General features: G+C 42.0%; 1 protein-coding gene across 6 annotated transcripts in view; it reads right to left on the reverse strand.

Moving 5' to 3' along the window:
• LOC139758430 (adenine DNA glycosylase-like) overlaps positions 1-20,311 on the reverse strand; it is a 115,330-nt gene that overhangs the window by 16,346 nt on the left and 78,673 nt on the right. For 3 of the 6 annotated variants that reach the window (XM_071679829.1, XM_071679830.1, XM_071679831.1), the window contains exons 8-9: positions 16,705-16,885; positions 16,447-16,567 (exon numbers count right to left, since the gene is read on the reverse strand). In XM_071679829.1, the coding sequence (XP_071535930.1) occupies positions 16,447-16,567; positions 16,705-16,885 (302 nt within the window). The remainder of the gene's footprint in view (positions 1-16,446; positions 16,568-16,704; positions 16,886-20,311) is intronic. The other 3 variants (XM_071679835.1, XM_071679833.1, XM_071679832.1) reach the window with 1 other exon arrangement.

Genomic DNA, 20,311 nt, shown 5'->3' on the forward strand with positions numbered 1-20,311 from the left:
AAAGTGAAAGATGAGAGGTGGGCAGATTAGAAAGTGTGGGATGAAGAGGTAAAGTGGCTGGTGAAAGAGAACAGACAAGTGTTTGGGCGGTACTTACAAGGAGGGAGTGCTAATGATTGGGATATTTATAAGAGAAAAAGGCTGGAGGTCAAGAGGTTGAAAAAGAGGGTAAATGAGGGTTGGGGTGAGAGAGTATCACTAAACTTTAGAAAGAATAAAAGGATGTTTCAGATGTAAGTAAATAATGTACAAAAGACAAAAAGAATAAATGGAAGCATTGATGAAGGGAGCAAAAGGGGAAGTGATAATAAATGATGATGGAGTGAGGAGGAGATGGAGTAAGTATTTTGAAGGATTTTTTAATGTTTTATGATAGGAGAGGCAGATGTAGGGTGTTCTGGTTGGGGTGGTATGTGAAGTGAAAGAGTCATGGAGATTGGTTTGGTGAGGAGAGAAGTGGTGAAAGCTGTGTGGAAGATGAAATGCAGCAAAGCAATGGGGTTAGGTGGTATTGCAACCGAATCATTAAGAAAGGGGGTGACTGTGTTGTTGACTGGTTGGTAAGGATACTCAATATATGCATGGATCATGGTAAAGTGCCTAAGAATTGACAGAATGCATGTGTAGTGTCATGTACAATGGCAAATTGTAGTGGAGGGTATTGATTGCCAGGGTGAAGGTATGTACACAGTGTCAGGTTGGGGAGGAGCAGGGTGGTTTTAGAAGTAGCAGAGGATGTGTGGATCAGGTGTTTGCTTTGAAGAATGTGTGTGAGAAATACTTTGAAAAAAAAAATGTATTTGTATGCAGCATTTATGGATCTGGAGAAGGCATAGGATAGGGTTGAAAGATGATTTGTGGCAGGTCTTAAGAATATATGGTGTGGGAGGTAAGTTTGCTACAAGCAGTGAAAAGTTTTTATCAAGGATGTAAAGTGTGTGTGTACAAGCAGAAATAGAAGAGAGTGAATGGTTCCCAATGAAGGTGGGTCTGTGGCATGGTTGTCTTATTCATTTATGGAAGGGGTAGGTAAATGCAAGATTCTTGGAGAGAGGGCGAGTATGCAGTCTGTTGGGGATGAGATGGCCTGGAAAGTGAGTCAGATGTTCACCAATGATACAGCATTGGTGGCTGATTCAAGCAAGAAACTGCAGAAGTTGGTGACTGAGTTTGGAAGAGTGTGAAAGAAGAAAGTTGAAAATAAATGTGAATAAAGGCAAGGTTATTATATTCAGCAGGGTTGAGGGACAAGTTAGTTGGGAGTGAAGTTTGAATGCAGAATAATTGAGGAAGCAAAGTGTTTTAGATATCTGGAAGTGGACTTGGCAGCAAATAGAATCATGTAAGTGGAAGTGAGTCATAGTGTGGGAAAGGGGTTGAAGGGTTTGGGGACAAAGAAGAATGTGAGGAAAGAGAAAACATTATTTCAGAGAGCAAAAATGGGTATGTTTGAAGGATAGCAGTTCCAACAATATTACACGGTTGTGAGGGATGGGCCATAGACAGACTGCCATTTCCTACGTTAGCAAGGCAGTGAAAGAATCTGATGAAGAAAGATGCATCCACTCATGTACACATATATGTGTACATATATGCAGCCTGTTGTGGATGAGAGAGCTTGGGAAATGAGTCAGTTGTTGTTCGCTGATGATACAGCACGGTGGCTGATTCATGTGAGATAATGCAGAAGCTGGTAACTGATTTTGGTAAATTGTGTGAAAGAAGAAAGCTAAGAGTAAATGTGAATAAGAGCAAAGTTATTATGTACAGTAGGGTTGAGGGACAAGTCAATTGGGAGGTACATTTGAATGGAGAAAAACTGGAGGAAGTAAAGTGTTTTAGATATCTGGGAGTGGATTTGGCAGCGGAAGGAAGCGGAAGTGAGTCACATGGTGGGGGAGGGGGCGAAAGTTCTGAGAGCTTTAAAAAATGTGTGGAAGGTAAAAACATTATCTTGGAAAGCAAAAATGGGTATGTTTGAAGGAATAGTGATTCCAACAATGTTATAAGGTTGCGAGGCGTGGGCTATAGGTAGAGTTGTGCAGAGTAGGGTGGATGTGTTGGAAATGAGATGTATAAGGACAATATGTGGTGTGAGGTGGTTTGATCGAGTATGTAATGAAAGGGTAAGAGAGATATGTGGTAATAAAAAGTGTGGTTGAGAGAGCAGAAGAGGGTGTTTTGAAATGGTTTGGTCACATGGAGAGAATGAGTGAGGAAAGATTGACAAAGAGGATATATGTGTCAGAGGTAGAGGGTACGAGAAGTGGGAGGCCAAATTGGAGATGGAAAGATGGAGTGAAAAAGATTTTGAGCAATCGGGACCTGAACATGCAGGAGGGTGAAAGGCATGCAAGGAACAGAGTGAATTGGAATGATGTGGTATACCGGGGTCGACGTGCTGTCAATGGATTGAACCAGGGCATGTGAAGCATCTGGAAAGTTTTGTGGGGCCTGGATGTGGAAAGGGAGCTGTGGTTTCGGTGCATTATACATGACAGCTAGAGACTGAGTGTGAACGAATGTGGCCTTTGTTGTCTTTCCTAGTGCTATCTCGTGCACATGTGGGGGAAGGGGGTTGTCATTTCATGTGTGGCAGGGTGGCGACGGGAATGAATAAAGGCAGCAAGTAGAAATTATGTACATGTGTATATATGTATATGTCTGTGTATGAATATATATGTATAAATTGAAATGTATAGGTATGTATATGTGTGTGTGTGGACATGTATGTATATACATGAGTATGTGAGTGGGTTGGGCCATTCTTTCATCTGTTTCCTTGTGCTACCTCGCCCTACCTTGCCCTAAAGGAAACAACATTGCCATCCCCTGCATTAGTGAGGTATTGCCAGAAAACAGATGAAGAAAGGCCACATCCACTCAAATTCATACACGAGCTGTTATGTGTAAAGCACCAAAACCACAACTCCCTATCCACATCCAGGCTCCACAGTCCTTTCCATGGTTAACCCTGGAAGTTTCACATGCCCTGGTTCAGTCCACTGATGGCATGTTGACTCCAGTATACTACATCGTTTACATCGTTCCAATTCACTATATTTCATGCATGCCTTTCACCCTTCAGCATTTTCAGGACCCAATTGCTTAAAATCTTCACCACTCCATCCTTCCACCTCAAATTTGGTCTCCCCCTTCTCTTCTCTCGTCTTTTTTTTATGGATCCAATCACGGACAAAAGTCCACATCAGGGCTGGGCCTTTACTGAAATATAGAGAGAATTATGAAACTGAGAAAGAAAAGACAAGGAAAAACATTTACGAATTTTGGAGGAAGTGAAAGACTGCCTTTTTTAAATGCATAAGGTCATAATTATTGGGAAAGACATGAGAAGGTACAGTGTTCCAAAGCTTCGACGGGAAGGGAAAGAAGTAGGTATCAAAATGGCCCAGCCATGAGTTGCCGATGGCCACACAATAATCATGTGACGTGGCAGCTTGCTGAGTATTGCGTGGTCTAGCTAGGGGCGTGGGCACACAAGCAGCCAACTCTTGGGAGAAGAAACCAAAGTAATACTTGTTGAAGACGGAGAGTGAACCAACATATATATATTCTCTTTGTCAACCTTTCCTCACTCAACCAACAGATTGAATGTTGAAGACGAAGAGTGAACCAACATATATATATATTCTCTTTGTCAACCTTTCCTCACTCAACCAACGGATTGAACCAGGGCATGTGAAGTGTCTGGGGTAAACTACGGAAGTTTTGTGGGGCCTGGATGTGGAAAGGGAGCCATGGTTTCAGTGCATTACACATGACAGCTAAAGACTGAGTGTGAAAAAATGTGGCCTTTGTTGTCTTTTCCTAGCGCTACCTCGCACGCGTGCGGGGGAAGGGGGGTGCCATTTCAAGTGTGGCTGGGTGGCGACGAGAATGAATAAAGGCAGCAAGTATGAATATGTACATGTGTATATATATATATGTCTGTGTATGAATAGCTTTGTATACGTTGAAATGTATAGGTATGTATATGTCCATGTGAGAGCGTTTATGTATATACATTGTATGTGGGCAGGTTGGTTCAATCCAAAGATAGCACGTCGACCCTGGTATACCACATCATTCCAATTCACTCTATTCCTTGCACGCCTTTCACCCTCCTGTGTGTTCAGGCCCCAGTCGCTCAAAATCTTTATCACTCCATCCTTCCATCCTCCAATTTCCCATCCTCCCACTTCTAGTTCCCTCCACCTTTGACAAATATTCCTTCTTTGTCAATCTTTCCTCATTCATTCTCTCTATGTGACCAAACCATTTCAATACAACCTCTTCTCCTCTCTCAACCACACTCTTTTTATTATCATACAGCTCTCTTAACCTTTCATTACTTACTCGATCAAACCACCTCACACCACATATTGTCCTCAATCATCTTATTTCCAACACATCCACCCTCCTCCGCACAACCCTATCTATAGCCCACGCCTCACAACCATATAACATTGTTGGAACCACTATTCCTTCAAACATACCCATTTTTACTCTCCGAGATGACGTTCTCACCTTCCACACATTCTTCATCGCTCCCAGAACCTTCGCCCCCTCCCCCACCCTGTGACTCACTTCCGCTTCCATGGTTCCATCTGCTGCCAGATCCACTCCCAGATATCTAAAACACTTTACTTCCTCCAGTTGTTTTCCATTAAAACTTACCTCCCAATTTACTTGTCACTCAACCCTACTGAACCTAATAGTCTTGCTCTTATTCACATTTACTCTCATCTTTCTTCTTTCACAACTTACCAAACTCAGACACCAACCTCTGCAGTTTCTCACCCGAATCAGCCACCAGTGCTGTATCATCAGCGAACAACAACTGACTCACTTCCCAAGCTCTCTCATCCACAACAGACTGCATACTTGCCCCTCTTTCCAAAACTCTTGCATTCACCTCCCTAACAACCCCATCCATAACCATGGAGACATCACGCACCCCTGCCACAAACAGACATTCACTGTGAACCAATCACTTTCCTCTCTACCTACTCATACACATGCCTTACATCCTCAATAAAAACACCTGATCCTCACATCCTCTACCACTTTTGAAACCACAATGCTCTTCCCCAATCTGATGCTCTGTACATGTTTTGACCCTCTCAATCAGTACCCTCCCATATAATTTCCCAGGAATATTCAACAAACTTATACCTCTGTAATTTGAACACTCACCTTCTTCCCCTTTGCCTTTGCAAAATGGCACTATGCATGCATTCCACCATGAATCATACATACCATGAATATCCTCACCAATCAGTCAACAACACAGTCACCCCCTTTTTTAATAAATCCCACTGCAATACCATCCAAACCCACCACCTTGACGGCTTTCATCTTCCGCAAAGCTTTTACTACCTCTTCTCTGTTTACTAAATCATTTTCCCTCACCCTCTCACTTCGCCTCGACCAAAACACCCTATATCTGCCACTCTATCATCAAACACATTCAAACAAACCTTCAAAATACTCACTCCACCACTCACTTCACCACTACTTGTTATTACTCCCCCCATTTGTCCCCTTCACCGATGTTCCCATTTGTTCTCTTGCCTTATGCTCTTTACTTACCTCCTTCCAAAACATCTTATTATCCTTCCTAAAATTTAATGATACTCTCTCTCCCCAATTCTCATTTGCCCTCTTTTTCACCCCGTGCCCTTTTTTTTTGACCTCCTGCCTCTTTCTTTTATATATCTCCCAGTCATTTGCACTATTTCCCTACAAAAATCATCCAAATGCCTCTCTCTTCTCTTTCATAACAATCTTTCTTCTTCATCCCACCACTCACTACCCTTTCTAATCTGCCCACCTCCCACGCTTCTCATGCCACAAGCATCTTTTGCGCATGCCATCACTGCTTCCCTAAATACATCCCATTCCTCCCCCACTCCACTTACATCATTTGCTCTCACCCTTTTCCATTCTGCACTCAATCTCTCCTGGTACTTCCTCACTCAAGTCTCCTTTCCAAGCTCACTGACTCTCACCATCTCTCTTCACCCCAACATTCTCTCTGAGCATTAACATCCAAAAGTCTCTCTCTCATGCGCCTATCAATTAACATGTAAACTAATAACGCCCACTGACCATCTCTCCTACTTACATAAGTATACATATTTTTATCTCTTTAAACCAGGTATTCCCAATCACCTTTCCTTTTTAGCACACAAATCTACAAGCTCTTCACCATTTCCATTTACAACACTGAACACCCCATGTACACCAATTATACCCTCAACTGCCACATTACTCACCTTTGCATACAAATCAACCATCACTATAACCCGGTCTCATGCATCAAAGCTGCTAACACACTCACTCAGCTGCTCCCAAAACACTTGCCTCTCATCATCTTTCTTCTCATGACCAGGTGCACTGGCACCAATAATCACCCATTCTCTCCATCCACTTTCAGTTTTACCCATGTCAATCTAGAGTTGACTTTCTTACACTCTTATCACATACTCCCACAACTGCTTCCGGGGTAGTGCTACTGCTTCCTTTGCTCCTGTCCTCTCAGCCAACTGCTGACTTTATTCCCAAGACATTCCCAAACTACTCTCCCCCTTTACCCTTGAGCTTCATTTCACTCAGAGACAAAACATCCAGGTTCCTTTCCTCAAACATACTACCTGTCTCTCCTTTTTTCTCATCTTGGTTACATCCACACACATTTAGACACCCCAATCTGAGCCTTTGAGGAGGATGAGCACTCCCCACGAGACTACTTCTTCTGTTTCCCATTTTAGAAAGTTGTTAGAAGTTGTTAGAAGCAGTGAAAAGTTTTTATCGAGGATGTAAGGCATGTGTACGTGTAGGAAGAGAGGAAAGTGATTGGTTCTCAGTGAATGTTGGTTTGCGGCAGGGGTGTGTGATGTCTCCATGGTTGTTTAATTTGTTTATGGATGGGGTTGTTAGGGAGGTAAATGCAAGAGTCCTGGAAAGAGGGGCAAGTATGAAGTCTGTTGGGGATGAGAGAGCTTGGGAAGTGAGTCAGTTGTTGTTCGCTGATGATACAGCGCTGGTGGCTGATTCATGTGAGAAACTGCAGAAGCTGGTGACTGAGTTTGGTAAAGTGTGTGGAAGAAGAAAGTTAAGAGTAAATGTGAATAAGAGCAAGGTTATTAGGTACAGTAGGGTTGAGGGTCAAGTCAATTGGGAGGTGAGTTTGAATGGAGAAAAACTGGAGGAAGTGAAGTGTTTTAGATATCTGGGAGTGGATCTGTCAGCGGATGGAACCATGGAAGCGGAAGTGGATCATAGGGTGGGGGAGGGGGCGAAAATTTTGGGAGCCTTGAAAAATGTGTGGAAGTCGAGAACATTATCTCGGAAAGCAAAAATGGGTATGTTTGAAGGAATAGTGGTTCCAACAATGTTGTATGGTTGCGAGGCGTGGGCTATGGATAGAGATGTGCGCAGGAGGATGGATGTGCTGGAAATGAGATGTTTGAGGACAATGTGTGGTGTGAGGTGGTTTGATCGAGTAAGTAACGTAAGGGTAAGAGAGATGTGTGGAAATAAAAAGAGCGTGGTTGGGAGAGCAGAAGAGGGTGTTTTGAAGTGGTTTGGGCACATGGAGAGAATGAGTGAGGAAAGATTGACCAAGAGGATATATGTGTCGGAGGTGGAGGGAACGAGGAGAAGGGGGAGACCAAATTGGAGGTGGAAAGATGGAGTGAAAAAGATTTTGTGTGATCGAGGCCTGAACATGCAGGAGGGTGAAAGGAGGGCAAGGAATAGAGTGAATTGGAGCAATGTGGTATACAGGGGTTGACGTGCTGTCGGTGGATTGAATCAGGGCATGTGAAGCGTCTGGGGTAAACCATGGAAAGCTGTGTAGGTATGTATATTTGCGTGTGTGGACGTGTGTATGTACATGTGTATGGGGGGGGGGGTTGGGCCATTTCTTTCGTCTGTTTCCTTGCGCTACCTCGCAAACGCGGGAGACAGCGACAAAGTATAAAAAAAAAAAAAAAAAAATATATATATATATATATATATTTTTTTTTTTTTTTTTTTATACTTTGTCGCTGTCTCCCGCGTTTGCGAGGTAGCGCAAGGAAACAGACGAAAGAAATGGCCCAACCCCCCCCCCCATACACATGTACATACACACGTCCACACACGCAAATATACATACCTACACAGCTTTCCATGGTTTACCCCAGACGCTTCACATGCCCTGATTCAATCCACCGACAGCACGTCAACCCCTGTATACCACATTGCTCCAATTCACTCTATTCCTTGCCCTCCTTTCACCCTCCTGCATGTTCAGGCCTCGATCACACAAAATCTTTTTCACTCCATCTTTCCACCTCCAATTTGGTCTCCCCCTTCTCCTCGTTCCCTCCACCTCCGACACATATATCCTCTTGGTCAATCTTTCCTCACTCATTCTCTCCATGTGCCCAAACCACTTCAAAACACCCTCTTCTGCTCTCCCAACCACGCTCTTTTTATTTCCACACATCTCTCTTACCCTTACGTTACTTACTCGATCAAACCACCTCACACCACACATTGTCCTCAAACATCTCATTTCCAGCACATCCATCCTCCTGCGCACATCTCTATCCATAGCCCACGCCTCGCAACCATACAACATTGTTGGAACCACTATTCCCTCAAACATACCCATTTTTGCTTTCCGAGATAATGTTCTCGACTTCCACACATTTTTCAAGGCTCCCAAAATTTTCGCCCCCTCCCCCACCCTATGATCCACTTCCGCTTCCATGGTTCCATCCGCTGACAGATCCACTCCCAGATATCTAAAACACTTCACTTCCTCCAGTTTTTCTCCATTCAAACTCACCTCCCAATTGACTTGACCCTCACCCCTACTGTACCTAATATATATATATATATATATATATATATATATATATATATATATATATTGTTTGTGACAAAGCAAAATAAAATAATAAATAAATATATATATATATTGGCGGAATGCGTGCATAGTGCCATTGTACAAAGGCAAAGGGGATAAGAGTGAGTGCTCAAATTACAGAGGTATAAGTTTGTTGAGTATTCCTGGTAAATTATCTGTGAGGGTATTGATTGAGCGGGTGAAGGCATGTACAGAGCATCAGATTGGGGAAGAGCAGTATGGTTTCAGAAGTGGTAGAGGATGTGTGGATCAGGTGTTTGCTTTGAAGAATATATGTGAGAAATACTTAGAAAAGCAAATGGATTTGTATGTAACATTTATGGATCTGGAGAAGGCATATGACAGAGTTCATAGAGATGCTTTGTGGAAAGTATTAAGAATATATGGTGTGGGAGGCAAGTTGTTAGAAGCAGTGAAAAGTTTTTATCGAGGATGTAAGGCATGTGTACGTGTAGGAAGAGAGGAAAGTGATTGGTTCTCAGTGAATGTAGGTTTGCGGCAGGGGTGTGTGATGTCTCCATGGTTGTTTAATTTGTTTATGGATGGGGCTGTTAGGGAGGTGAATGCAAGAGTTTTGGAAAGAGGGGCATGTATGAAGTCTGTTGGGGATGAGAGAGCTTGGGAAGTGAGTCAGTTGTTGTTCGCTGATGATACAGCGCTGGTGGCTGATTCATGTGAGAAACTGCAGAAGCTGGTGACTGAGTTTGGTAAAGTGTGTGAAAGAAGAAAGTTAAGAGTAAATGTGAATAAGAGCAAGGTTATTAGGTACAGTAGGGTTGAGGGTCAAGTCAATTGGGAGGTAAGTTTGAATGGAGCAAAACTGGAGGAAGTAAAGTGTTTTAGATATCTGGGAGTGGATCTGGCAGCGGATGGAACCATGGAAGCAGAAGTGGATCATAGGGTGGGGGAGGGGGCGAAAATCCTGGGAGCCTTGAAGAATGTGTGGAAGTCGAGAACATTATCTCAGAAAGCAAAAATGGGTATGTTTGAAGGAATAGTGGTTCCTACAATGTTGTATGGTTGCGAGGCGTGGGCTATGGATAGAGTTGTGCGCAGGAGGATGGATGTGCTGGAAATGAGATGTTTGAGGACAATGTGTGGTGTGAGGTGGTTTGATCGAGTAAGTAATGTAAGGGTAAGAGAGATGTGTGGAAATAAAATGAGCATGGTTGAGAGAGCAGAAGAGGGTGTTTTGAAATGGTTTGGGCACATGGAGAGAATGAGTGAGGAAAGATTGACCAAGAGGATATATGTGTCGGAGGTGGAGGGAACGAGAAGTGGGAGACCAAATTGGAGGTGGAAAGATGGAGTGAAAAAGATTTTGTGTGATCGGGGCCTGAACGTGCAGGAGGGTGATAGGCGTGCAAGGAATAGAGTGAACTGGATCGATGTGGTATACCGGGGTTGACGTGCTGTCAGTGGATTGAATCAGGGCATGTGAAGCGTCTGGGGTAAACCATGGAAAGCTGTGTAGGTATGTATATTTGCGTGTGTGGATGTATATATATACATGTGTATGGGGGTGGGTTGGGCCATTTCTTTCGTCTGTTTCCTTGTATACATATGTATACACACACAGACATATACATATATACACATGTACATAATTCATACTCTCTGCCTTTTATTCATCCCCGTCGCCACCCCGCCACACGAAATGACAAACCCCTCCCCCCAAATGTGTGCAAGGCAGCGCTAGGAAAAGACAACAAAGGCCACATTCGTTCACACTCAGTCTCTAGCTGTCATGTGTAATGTACCAAAATCACAGCTCCCTTTCCACACCCAGGCCCCACACAACTTTCCATGGTTTACCAAAGACGCTTCACATGCCCTGGTTCAATCCACTGACAGCAAGTCAACCCTGGTATACCACAATGTTCCAATTCACTCTATTCCTTGCACACCTTTCACCCTCGTGCATGTTCAGGCCCCGATCACTCAAAATCTTTTTCACTCCATCTTTCCACCTCCAATTTGGTCTCCCACTTCTCCTCGTTCCCTCACCTCTGACAAATATATCCTCTTTGTCAATCTTACCTCACTCATTCTCTCCATGCGACCAAACCATTTCAAAACACCCTCTTCTGCTCTCTCAACCACACTCTTTTTATTACCACACATCTCTCTTACCCTTTTATTACTACCACACATCTCTCTTACCCTTTTATTACTACCACACATCTCTCTTACCCTTTCATTACTTACTCGATCAAACTACCTCACACCACATATTGTCCTCAAACATCTCATTTCCAGCACATCCACCCTCCTCCGCACAACTCTATCAATAGCCCACGCCTCGCAACCATATAACATTGTTGGAACAACCATTCCTTCAAACATACCCATTTTTGCTTTCCAAGATAACGTTCTCGACTTCCACACATTTTTCAATGCTCCCAGAACTTTCGCCCCCTCCCCCACCCTATGATTCAATTCCGCTTCCATGGTTCCATCCACTGCCAAATCCACTTCCAGATATCTAAAACACTTCTCTTCCTCCAGTTTTTCTCCATTCAAACTTACCTTCCAATTGACTTATCCCTCAACTCTACTGTACCTAATAACCTTGCTCCTATTCACATTTACTCTCAGCTTTCTTCTTTCACACACTTAACCAAACTCAGTCACCACCTTCTGCAGTTTCTCACATGAATCAGCGACCAGCGCTGTATCATCAGCAAACAACAACTGACTAGCTTCCCAAGCTCTCTCATCCACAACAGACTGCATACTTGCCCCTCTTTCCAAAACTCTTGCATTCACCTCCCTAACAACACCATCCATAAACAAATAAAACAACCATGGAGACATCAAGCACCACTGCCGCAAACTAACATTCACTTTCCTCTCTTCCTACACGTACACATGCCTTACATCCTCGATGTTCTGTGGGGCCTGGATGTGGAAAGGGAGCTGTGGTTTCAGTGCATTATTACATGACAGCTAGAGACTGAGTGTGAATGAATGTGGCCTTTGTTGTCTTTTCCTAGCGCTACATCGCACACATGAGGGGGAGGGGGTTGTTATTCCATGTGTGGCAATGTGGCGATGGGAATGAATAAAGGCAGACAGTATGAATTATGTACATGTGTATATATGTATATGTCTGTGTTTGTATATATATGTATACATTGAGATGTATAGGTATGTATATTTGCATGTGTGGACAAGTATGTATATACATGTGTATGTGGATGGATTGGGCCATTCTTTCGTCTGTTTCATTGCGCTACCTCGCTAACGCGAAAGACAGCGACAAAGCAAAGTAAATAAATAAATAAATATAAAAGAAAGCGGCAGGAAGTCAAGAGAAAGGTGCAAGAGGTGAAAAAAAAGGGCAAATAAGAGTTGGGATGAGAGAGCATCATTAACTTTTAGGGAGAATAAAAAGATGTTTTGGAAAGAGGTAAATAAAGTGCATAAGACAAGAGAATAAATGGGAACATCAGTGAAGGGGGCAAATGGGGAGGCGTTAACAAGTAGTGGTGATGTGAGAAGATGGAGTGAGTATTTTGAAGGTTTGTTAAATGTGTTTGATGATAGGGTGGCAGATATAGGATGTTTTGGTCGAGGCAGTGTGCAAAGTGAGAGGAATAGGGAGAATGATTTGGTAAACAGAGAAGAGGTAGTAAAAGCTTTGCAGAAGATGAAAGCCGGCAAGGCAGCAGGTTTGGATGGTATTGCAGTGGGATTTATTAAAAAAGGGGGTGACTGTATTGTTGATTGGTTGGTAAGGGTATTTAAAATATGTATGACTCATGGTGAGATGCCTGAGGATTGGCCAGAATGCTTGCATAGTGCCATTGTACAAAGGCAAAGGGGATAAGAGTGAGTGCTCAAATTACAGAGGTATAAGTTTGTTGAGTATTCCTGGGAAATTATATGGGAGGGTATTGATTGAGAGGGTGAAGGCATGTACAGAGCATCAGATTGGGGAAGAGCTGTGTGATTTCAGAAGTGGTAGAGGATGTGTGAATCAGGTGTTTGCTTTGAAGAAGGTATGTGAGAAATACTTAGAAAAGCAAATGGATTTGAATGTTGCATTTCTGGATCTGGAGAAGGCATATGATAGAGTTGATACAGATGCTCTGTGGAAGGTATTAAGAATATATGGTGTGGGAGGCAAGTTGTTAGAAGCAGTGAAAAGTTTTTATCGAGGATGTGAGGCATGTTTACGTGTAGGAAGAGAGCAAAGTGATTGGTTCTCAGTGAATGTTGGTTTGCGGCAGGGGTGCGTGATGTCTCCATGGTTGTTTAATTTGCTTATGGATGGGGTTGTTAGGGAGGTGAATGCAAGAGTTTTGGAATGAGGGGCAAGTATGCAGTCTGTTGTGGATGAGAGAGCTTGGGAAGTGAGTCAGTTGTTGTTTACTGATGATACAGCACTGGTGGTTGATTTGGGTGAGAAACTGCAGAAGCTGATGACTGAGTTTGGTAAAGTGTGTGAAAGAAGAAAGCTGAGAGTATATGTGAATAAGAGCAAGGTTATTAGGTACAGTAGGCTTGAGGGACAAGTCAATTGGGAGGTAAGTTTGAATGGAGAAAAACTGGAGGAAGTGAAGTGTTTTAGATATCTGGGAGTAGATTTGGCAGTGGATGGAACCATGGAAGCGGAAGTGAATCATAGGGTGGGGGAGGGGGCAAAAGTTCTGGGCGTGTTGAAGAATGTGTGGAAGTCAAGAACGTCATCTTGGAAAGCAAAAATGGGTATGTTTGAAGGAATAGTGGTTCCAACAATGTTATATGGTTGCAAGGCGTGGGCTATAGTTAGAGTTTTGCAGAGGAGGGTGGATGTGCTGGAAATGAGATGTTTGAGGACAATATGGGGTGTGAGGTGGTTTGATCGAATAAGTAATGAAAGGGTAAGAGATATGTGTGGTAGTAAAAAGAATGTGGTTAAGAGAAGCAGTTGTTTTGAAATGGTTTGGTCACATGGAGAGAATGAGTGAGGAAAGACTGATAAGGAGGATATATACGTCAGAGGTGGAGGGAACGAGAAGTGGGAGACCAAATTGGACGTGGAAAGATGGAGTGAAAAAGATTTTGAGTGATCGGGGCCTGAACATGCAGGAGGGTGAAAGGCATACAAGGAATAGAGTGAATTGGAACGATGTGGTATACTGGGGTTGATGTGCTGTCAATGGATTGAACCATAGCATGTGAAGTGTCTGGGGTAAACCATGGAAAGTTTTGTGGGGCCTGGATGTGGAAAGGGAGCTATGGTTTTGGTGCATTATACATGACAGCTAGAGACTGAGTGTGAACGAATGTGGCCTTTGTTGTCTTTTTCTAGCACTACCTCGCACACATGCGGGGGGGAGGGGGTTGTTATTTCACGTGTGGCGGGGTGGCAATGGGAATGAATAAGGGCAGACAGTATGAATTATGTACATGTGTATATATGTATATGTCTGTGTGTGTATGTATATGTATACGTTGAGATGTATAGGTATGTATATGTGCGAGTGTGGACGTGTATACAACAACAAAGTATAATAAAATAAATAAATATGTATATGTATGTATACATTGAAATGTTATCCCTGGGGATAGGGGAGAAAGAATACTTCCCACGTATTCCCTGCGTGTCGTAGAAGGCGACTAAAAGGGGAGGGAGCAGGGGGCTGGAAATCCTCCCCTCTCGTTTTTTTTTTTAATTTTCCAAAAGAAGGAACAGAGAATTGGGCCAGGTGAGGGTATTCCCTCAAGGCCCAGTCCTCTGTTCTTAACGCTACCTCGCTAATGCGGGAAATGGCGAATAGTTTGAAAGAAAAAGACATTGAAATGTATATGTGTATGTGTGGGTGTTTATATATATACATGTGAATGTGGGTGGGTTGGGCCATTTTTTCATCTGTTTCTTTGTGCTACCTTGCTGATGCGGGAGACAGCAATTAAGTATAAATGATTTATACATATATATATCTCCTCTTTGTCAACCTTTCCTCAATCATTCTCTCCATATTTCCAAACCATTTTAACACACCCTCTTCTGCTCTCTCAAACACACTTTTTATTACCACATCCCTCTTACCCTTTCATTACTTACTCGATCAAACCACCTCACACCACATATTGTCCTCAAACATTTCATTTCCAAAATATCCACCCTCATCCACAAAACCTTAAGTCCCCCTTAAGTCTCATAATATCAGGCTGAGGTGACAGAGTTAATAATGCCTGATTTCACTGTTAACAGTTTCATCCAGAACTAATAAAAAAGTTCAGCAAATGTTAATTCTAAATTCTACATTTCTAGAGGGCTATCTATGAGGAAATTATGAGGCCAGTGAGTCTGTGCTTTCTGTCCAATAAACTTTTCTAAATCCCTACAATCAATTTCACAAGAAGACAATATGCACTTGTAAACACAACATGAATAATCTCCTTTGGCTTTACATCTCACAAAAACGTAATGCCCTTCTTCATATAACTCATAAAACATAACACAGTGCCACCCATCTTGATATACAAAGTCAAGACTTCCTGTCTGGAATGTCTATGATAAATTTTTTCTAATAGCTTAAGTTCAGGTTACGAGAGGACCCAATCACAAGGAAAGATGATCTGACATGACTATTTTTATTGTTTTTCTGGGCCATATCCACCTCTAAAACAGATTATGATATTCATTTAAGCTCTTACTTTGCTACAGTGCCTGTGCTATATGTGCCTATGTCCAGCTGATAACCAGACAAGGTCTTATGTCTGTCTATCAATCTATATCTCTGAAATGCTTGTTCCCACCTGCAACTTCCTCAAAGAGGGGGTACAGCAACAGAGCCTCCACAACTAATGAACTCCATTGCCACTTCTCAGCCTTTAATGACCCATCCTTAACAGGCAACTAGCAGAAGGCAACTCTAGAGCAGTGTCTTTAAAGGCTCCTACTTATGTTCCTACTGACTACATCTACTTAATGCTCCTGCCTAATATTCCTACCAACAACCTCCACCTATTTTTCCACCTAATGCTCCAGCCTAAATGTTGCTACCTACTACTTCTATTACTCTTACCATTTTGCCAAAAGGCAGGGCTAGCACATAGAGCTCACTGCAGGAAAATCTAGAGTTACAAAGACTGAGCAGCATGTTAAGTGCTGTCAAGTGTTATGTAAGACAAGGCGAGACTGTATAATTGTGGACAGAATGCTAGTAGTCCCTGTGCAAGTAATGCAGAAAGAAAGAAAGAAAAAAAACTTGGGTCAGAGGAGTGCAACCTGACAACCACTAAAGTGCTGGCTCACTACATAGCCATCACAAACCCTTCCAATACCCAGGCAGGTAGTACTAGTAATATGCCTCCCTGGTTGTTGTCTGCCTACTAACTACTACCTACAGTCTTCACATGTATCTTTTTCAAATTCAGTCAACTGCAGAAAGGTAATTAATTCTTAAGCAGACTGATGCTACACGTAAAGTAACAGTAACTTATCCTTAAGGAAAGGGTGCACATGCTTGACCTACAATGTGATACAGTAAAAGATGACATAAAAGCCTACAGAAAAATTGCATCACCTTCTTCATTGCAGTTGATGTAGCTGAGGTGAAGAATTCTTCTCTGGTCAACCACTGGCCCCCTTGATATCTTGTTGGCCATGTTAGTTTTTCTTGGCCATCCACCAATATCTTGTACACTCTTGATATATACATTCATAAAAAATAGCATATGTAATTACATTTATACTGTAATACTGCTTAATGTTTCTATATATGAATTTATCAGGAATATAACAATGGAAATACCATTCTTATTCAGTAATAACATTTCCTTACTTGTAAGTCTGTCTAATGTGTGAGAAGATGTGGATAACATCAGCAACAAAAGTTCTTGAGGAGGCAAAGGAAGATGGGACACCAAACTCCTTCACTAAACATTCAGTCACAACCTCGTTCCAATGGTCCATTTCTTCTGTTAATGGTATGCTTGGAAACTCCCATAAGTTGGCTAATAAACCTGTTCACACAAATTAATTAGAAGTCAGCAGATAAACGTACATGCCCTCTTAATCTCTATACTACATAAAAGGCAATAGTCAAGAGCAATGGTGCCCACATTAAGGATAGGCCTTTTAGAACCTGTGCAAAAGCAATTTATTGTTCATCTAGTAAAGAATCCTGTAAGATATATCTCCTATTCTTAACAATCTTCCCATTTAACAGAGGTGGATTGTGTACACAGCCTCTCAGGTAACTCATACATTCTTAACCTTACTTCCTGTGTCCTAAATTCAAGAAATATCATGTAAGTATGTTTAAAATACTTATCATATGCATCAAATGTAGAGAAATGGGTTTGAGAAGGGAGGGTCATTACGAGTGGTTTGGTGAAAAGATAAGATGTGGTGAGTGTTTTATGCAAGAAGTTTGGCAAAGCAACTGTAGTGGATGGGACTGCAGTTGAACTTTTCAAAACAAGGGGTGGTAGTGCTGTTGATATGCTAGTTAGGATTTTCATTGTATACATGGCTCAAGTTGAGGTGCTGAAGATTGGTGAAATGCCTCTATAGAGTCACTGTGTAAAGGCAATGAATGTTCAAATAACAGAGGTATAAGAATGAGTGTACATGGTAAGTTGCATAGGAGAGTGGTGGGATCCACAGATCATTAGACTGGGGAGGAAAAATGTAGCTTCAGGAGTGGAAGAGTCTGACGAATATGTAAAAAAAAATACTCAAACACAAATCTTTGTACCTAGAATTTACTGATCTGGAGAAAGTATATGATAGATACTTTGAGGAAGATGTTTTAAATATAAAGTGTGTGTGTGTGTGTGTGTGTGTGTGTGTGTGTGTGTGTGTGTGGGTGGGGGGGGGGGGGGGGATACATACTAAAAGCAATGAGGAGGTTCAATCATGAGAGTAAGGTATTCGTGTGAGTAGGAGGAAAGAGGAGCAAGCTGTTTCGGGTCTGTGACATAGGTGAACAATGTAACCATGTCCGTCTAATCTGTTTATAGATAGGGTGGTGAAGAAGGTTGCATATATCCTCTCCAGAATCAAGAACTTCTGTCTGGAACCAGCAAGCCAATGGAATTTGCTGTCTCAGCCTGAAGGAATCAGATTCTGGTGCTTTTTTTTTATCAGGACTTTCAATCTAGTTTTTTCTCCTATTTGGAGTTATTCTTTTAAAGCCGAGGGTAAGTCTCAGCCCTATATCAAGGAGACCAAATTTTACATGATGACTCTTATGAATTAAATCTAAGACATCAACACATATGGAGCTTGGGATAGAAATACTTGGGTAAATCTAACAGTCTTTAATGAGAATTCACATGGACAAATAGAGAAATAAGAGGAAACTTTCAAAAGATTCTTCCTAGCAAGTCTGAATCATAACAGAATAATTTATGTTAATACCACTTGTACAAGAAATTTCTTTTTCCAAGTCAGAGGCAAATACATTGAAATAGAACAATGATATGATTGGTATTCGAATCTTGGCTGGATACAGATAGAGATTTACTTAACGAATACACAATTCCAGGGCACACTCTATATATAAGTGCCAAGGTGAAAAAAAATATGGCCATAACATCTTGCTTTCTCATATTTGTTCACCATATCCCATGTAATGAGATAGTGCCAGGCATGGATGAAGAATGGTCCCATTTGCTCACATATACTCACCAGGTGTCATGTACAACACACCAAAACCAATGCTCCCTTGTCCACAGTTGAACCCCACAGACCTTTCTGTGGTTTCCCCTATGTGCTTCATATATCCTGGTACAGTCCATTAACATGTTCAGGTCCTCAAAGTTTCTTTTACTCTATCATTCTTCCACATCTTCCTTGTACCTTCCACTTCTGACACATATACTCTCCTAGTCATGCTCTTCATATCTGCAAAACATTTCAGCATATCCTCTTCACCATTATCATATCCAATCTTCTTTCTATCACACTCTTTCTTACCATATTATTTCTTATTTGATCAAGTCTCTTCATACCTAATGTAACTCTTAAACACTTTATTTACAACACATACACTCTTCTGTACTGTCTAACATACGGTTCATGCCTTGCATTCATACTACACCATCAGGACTACTCTACCATCAAATATACCTATTTTTTTCCTTTGTCTTTCCAAATATTCTTCAATACACCTAGGACCTCAGCCCTACAGACAAGTCATGGCTTACTTCAGCTCCCTTGCTGCCATACCTACTTCAAGGTATCTAAAAAAATGTTCTCTCTTCAAGCTCACACTCCAACCAACCTGCCTCACTCCACTGCTTTACTTAATTACCTTACTTCTTTCTTCACATTAACTCTCAACTTTCTCCAGTCACATACACTCCCAAACTGTGACACTAGCTTTTGCAGTTTTGCACTTGAATCTGCCACCAGTACCGCATTATCAGCAAACCTCACCTCCCACACTCCCTAACCCTTAACAAACTGTATATCTGCTCCTATCTCCAAGACCCTTGCATTCACCTCCCTCGCCATCCCATCTTTAAAAACGTTAAACAGCCATGGTGATATCAAACATCTCTGTTGCAGACCCACCATCACCTTGAACCCCTCACCCTCCTCTCAAACTACTCGCACACATGGCTTACTCTCTTCATAAAATCTCCTTGCTGCTTCTAATAGCTTTCTTCAATCTATCTATTTATATTATCCCTGGGGATAGAGGAGAAAGAATACTTCTCATGTATTTCCTGCATGTCACAGAAGGCGACTAAAAGGGAAGGGAACAGGGGGCTGGAAATCCTCCCCTCTCTTTTTTAATTTTCCAAAAGAAGGAACAGAGAAGGGGGCCAAGTGAGGATATTCCCTCAAAGGCTCAGTCCTCTGTTCTTAACGCTACCTCGCTAACGCAGGAAATGGCGAGTAATATGAACATCTATTTATATCTCCGACATCTGTTCCCTACAGAAACTCCCATCAAGGAAGTGGACAAAGCAAAAGAGTCTCCACTTATCCTTATCCTCACATGCTTCCCCAAGAACACTATTCCGTGCATTCTTCCAACATTTCTCTCCCTCCAGTAATCTTCCACTCTATTTTCCCATGTTACAGGTGGTTTTCCTCACACACCAACCCCTGTAATTGTAATCATACACTCACCTTGAAAACTCCCCATCTTGCATTTTTTTCACTTGCCCAAACCACCTCAAAGTATAACATCTACCCACTATAACAATTCATAATTCATTCCCTTTGCACTCCCTGCCATACCACATCTCTAATACACCCTATCACATCTTTCTTCATTCCATCTAGTCGTAATACAAGCTTGTTTCAAATAGCTCATTTTCCCAACCTGAGTTCTTGACCTCTGTACTCATTCCATGTCTATGTTTAAGCTGCATAAGTCTTAGGTTCGGACTATTCTGTCCCATAATCATTTCTTCACTTCTGTACTTACA

The sequence above is a fragment of the Panulirus ornatus genome, chromosome 30, assembly GCF_036320965.1.
Source record: "Panulirus ornatus isolate Po-2019 chromosome 30, ASM3632096v1, whole genome shotgun sequence".
Lineage (NCBI taxonomy): Eukaryota > Metazoa > Arthropoda > Malacostraca > Decapoda > Palinuridae > Panulirus > Panulirus ornatus.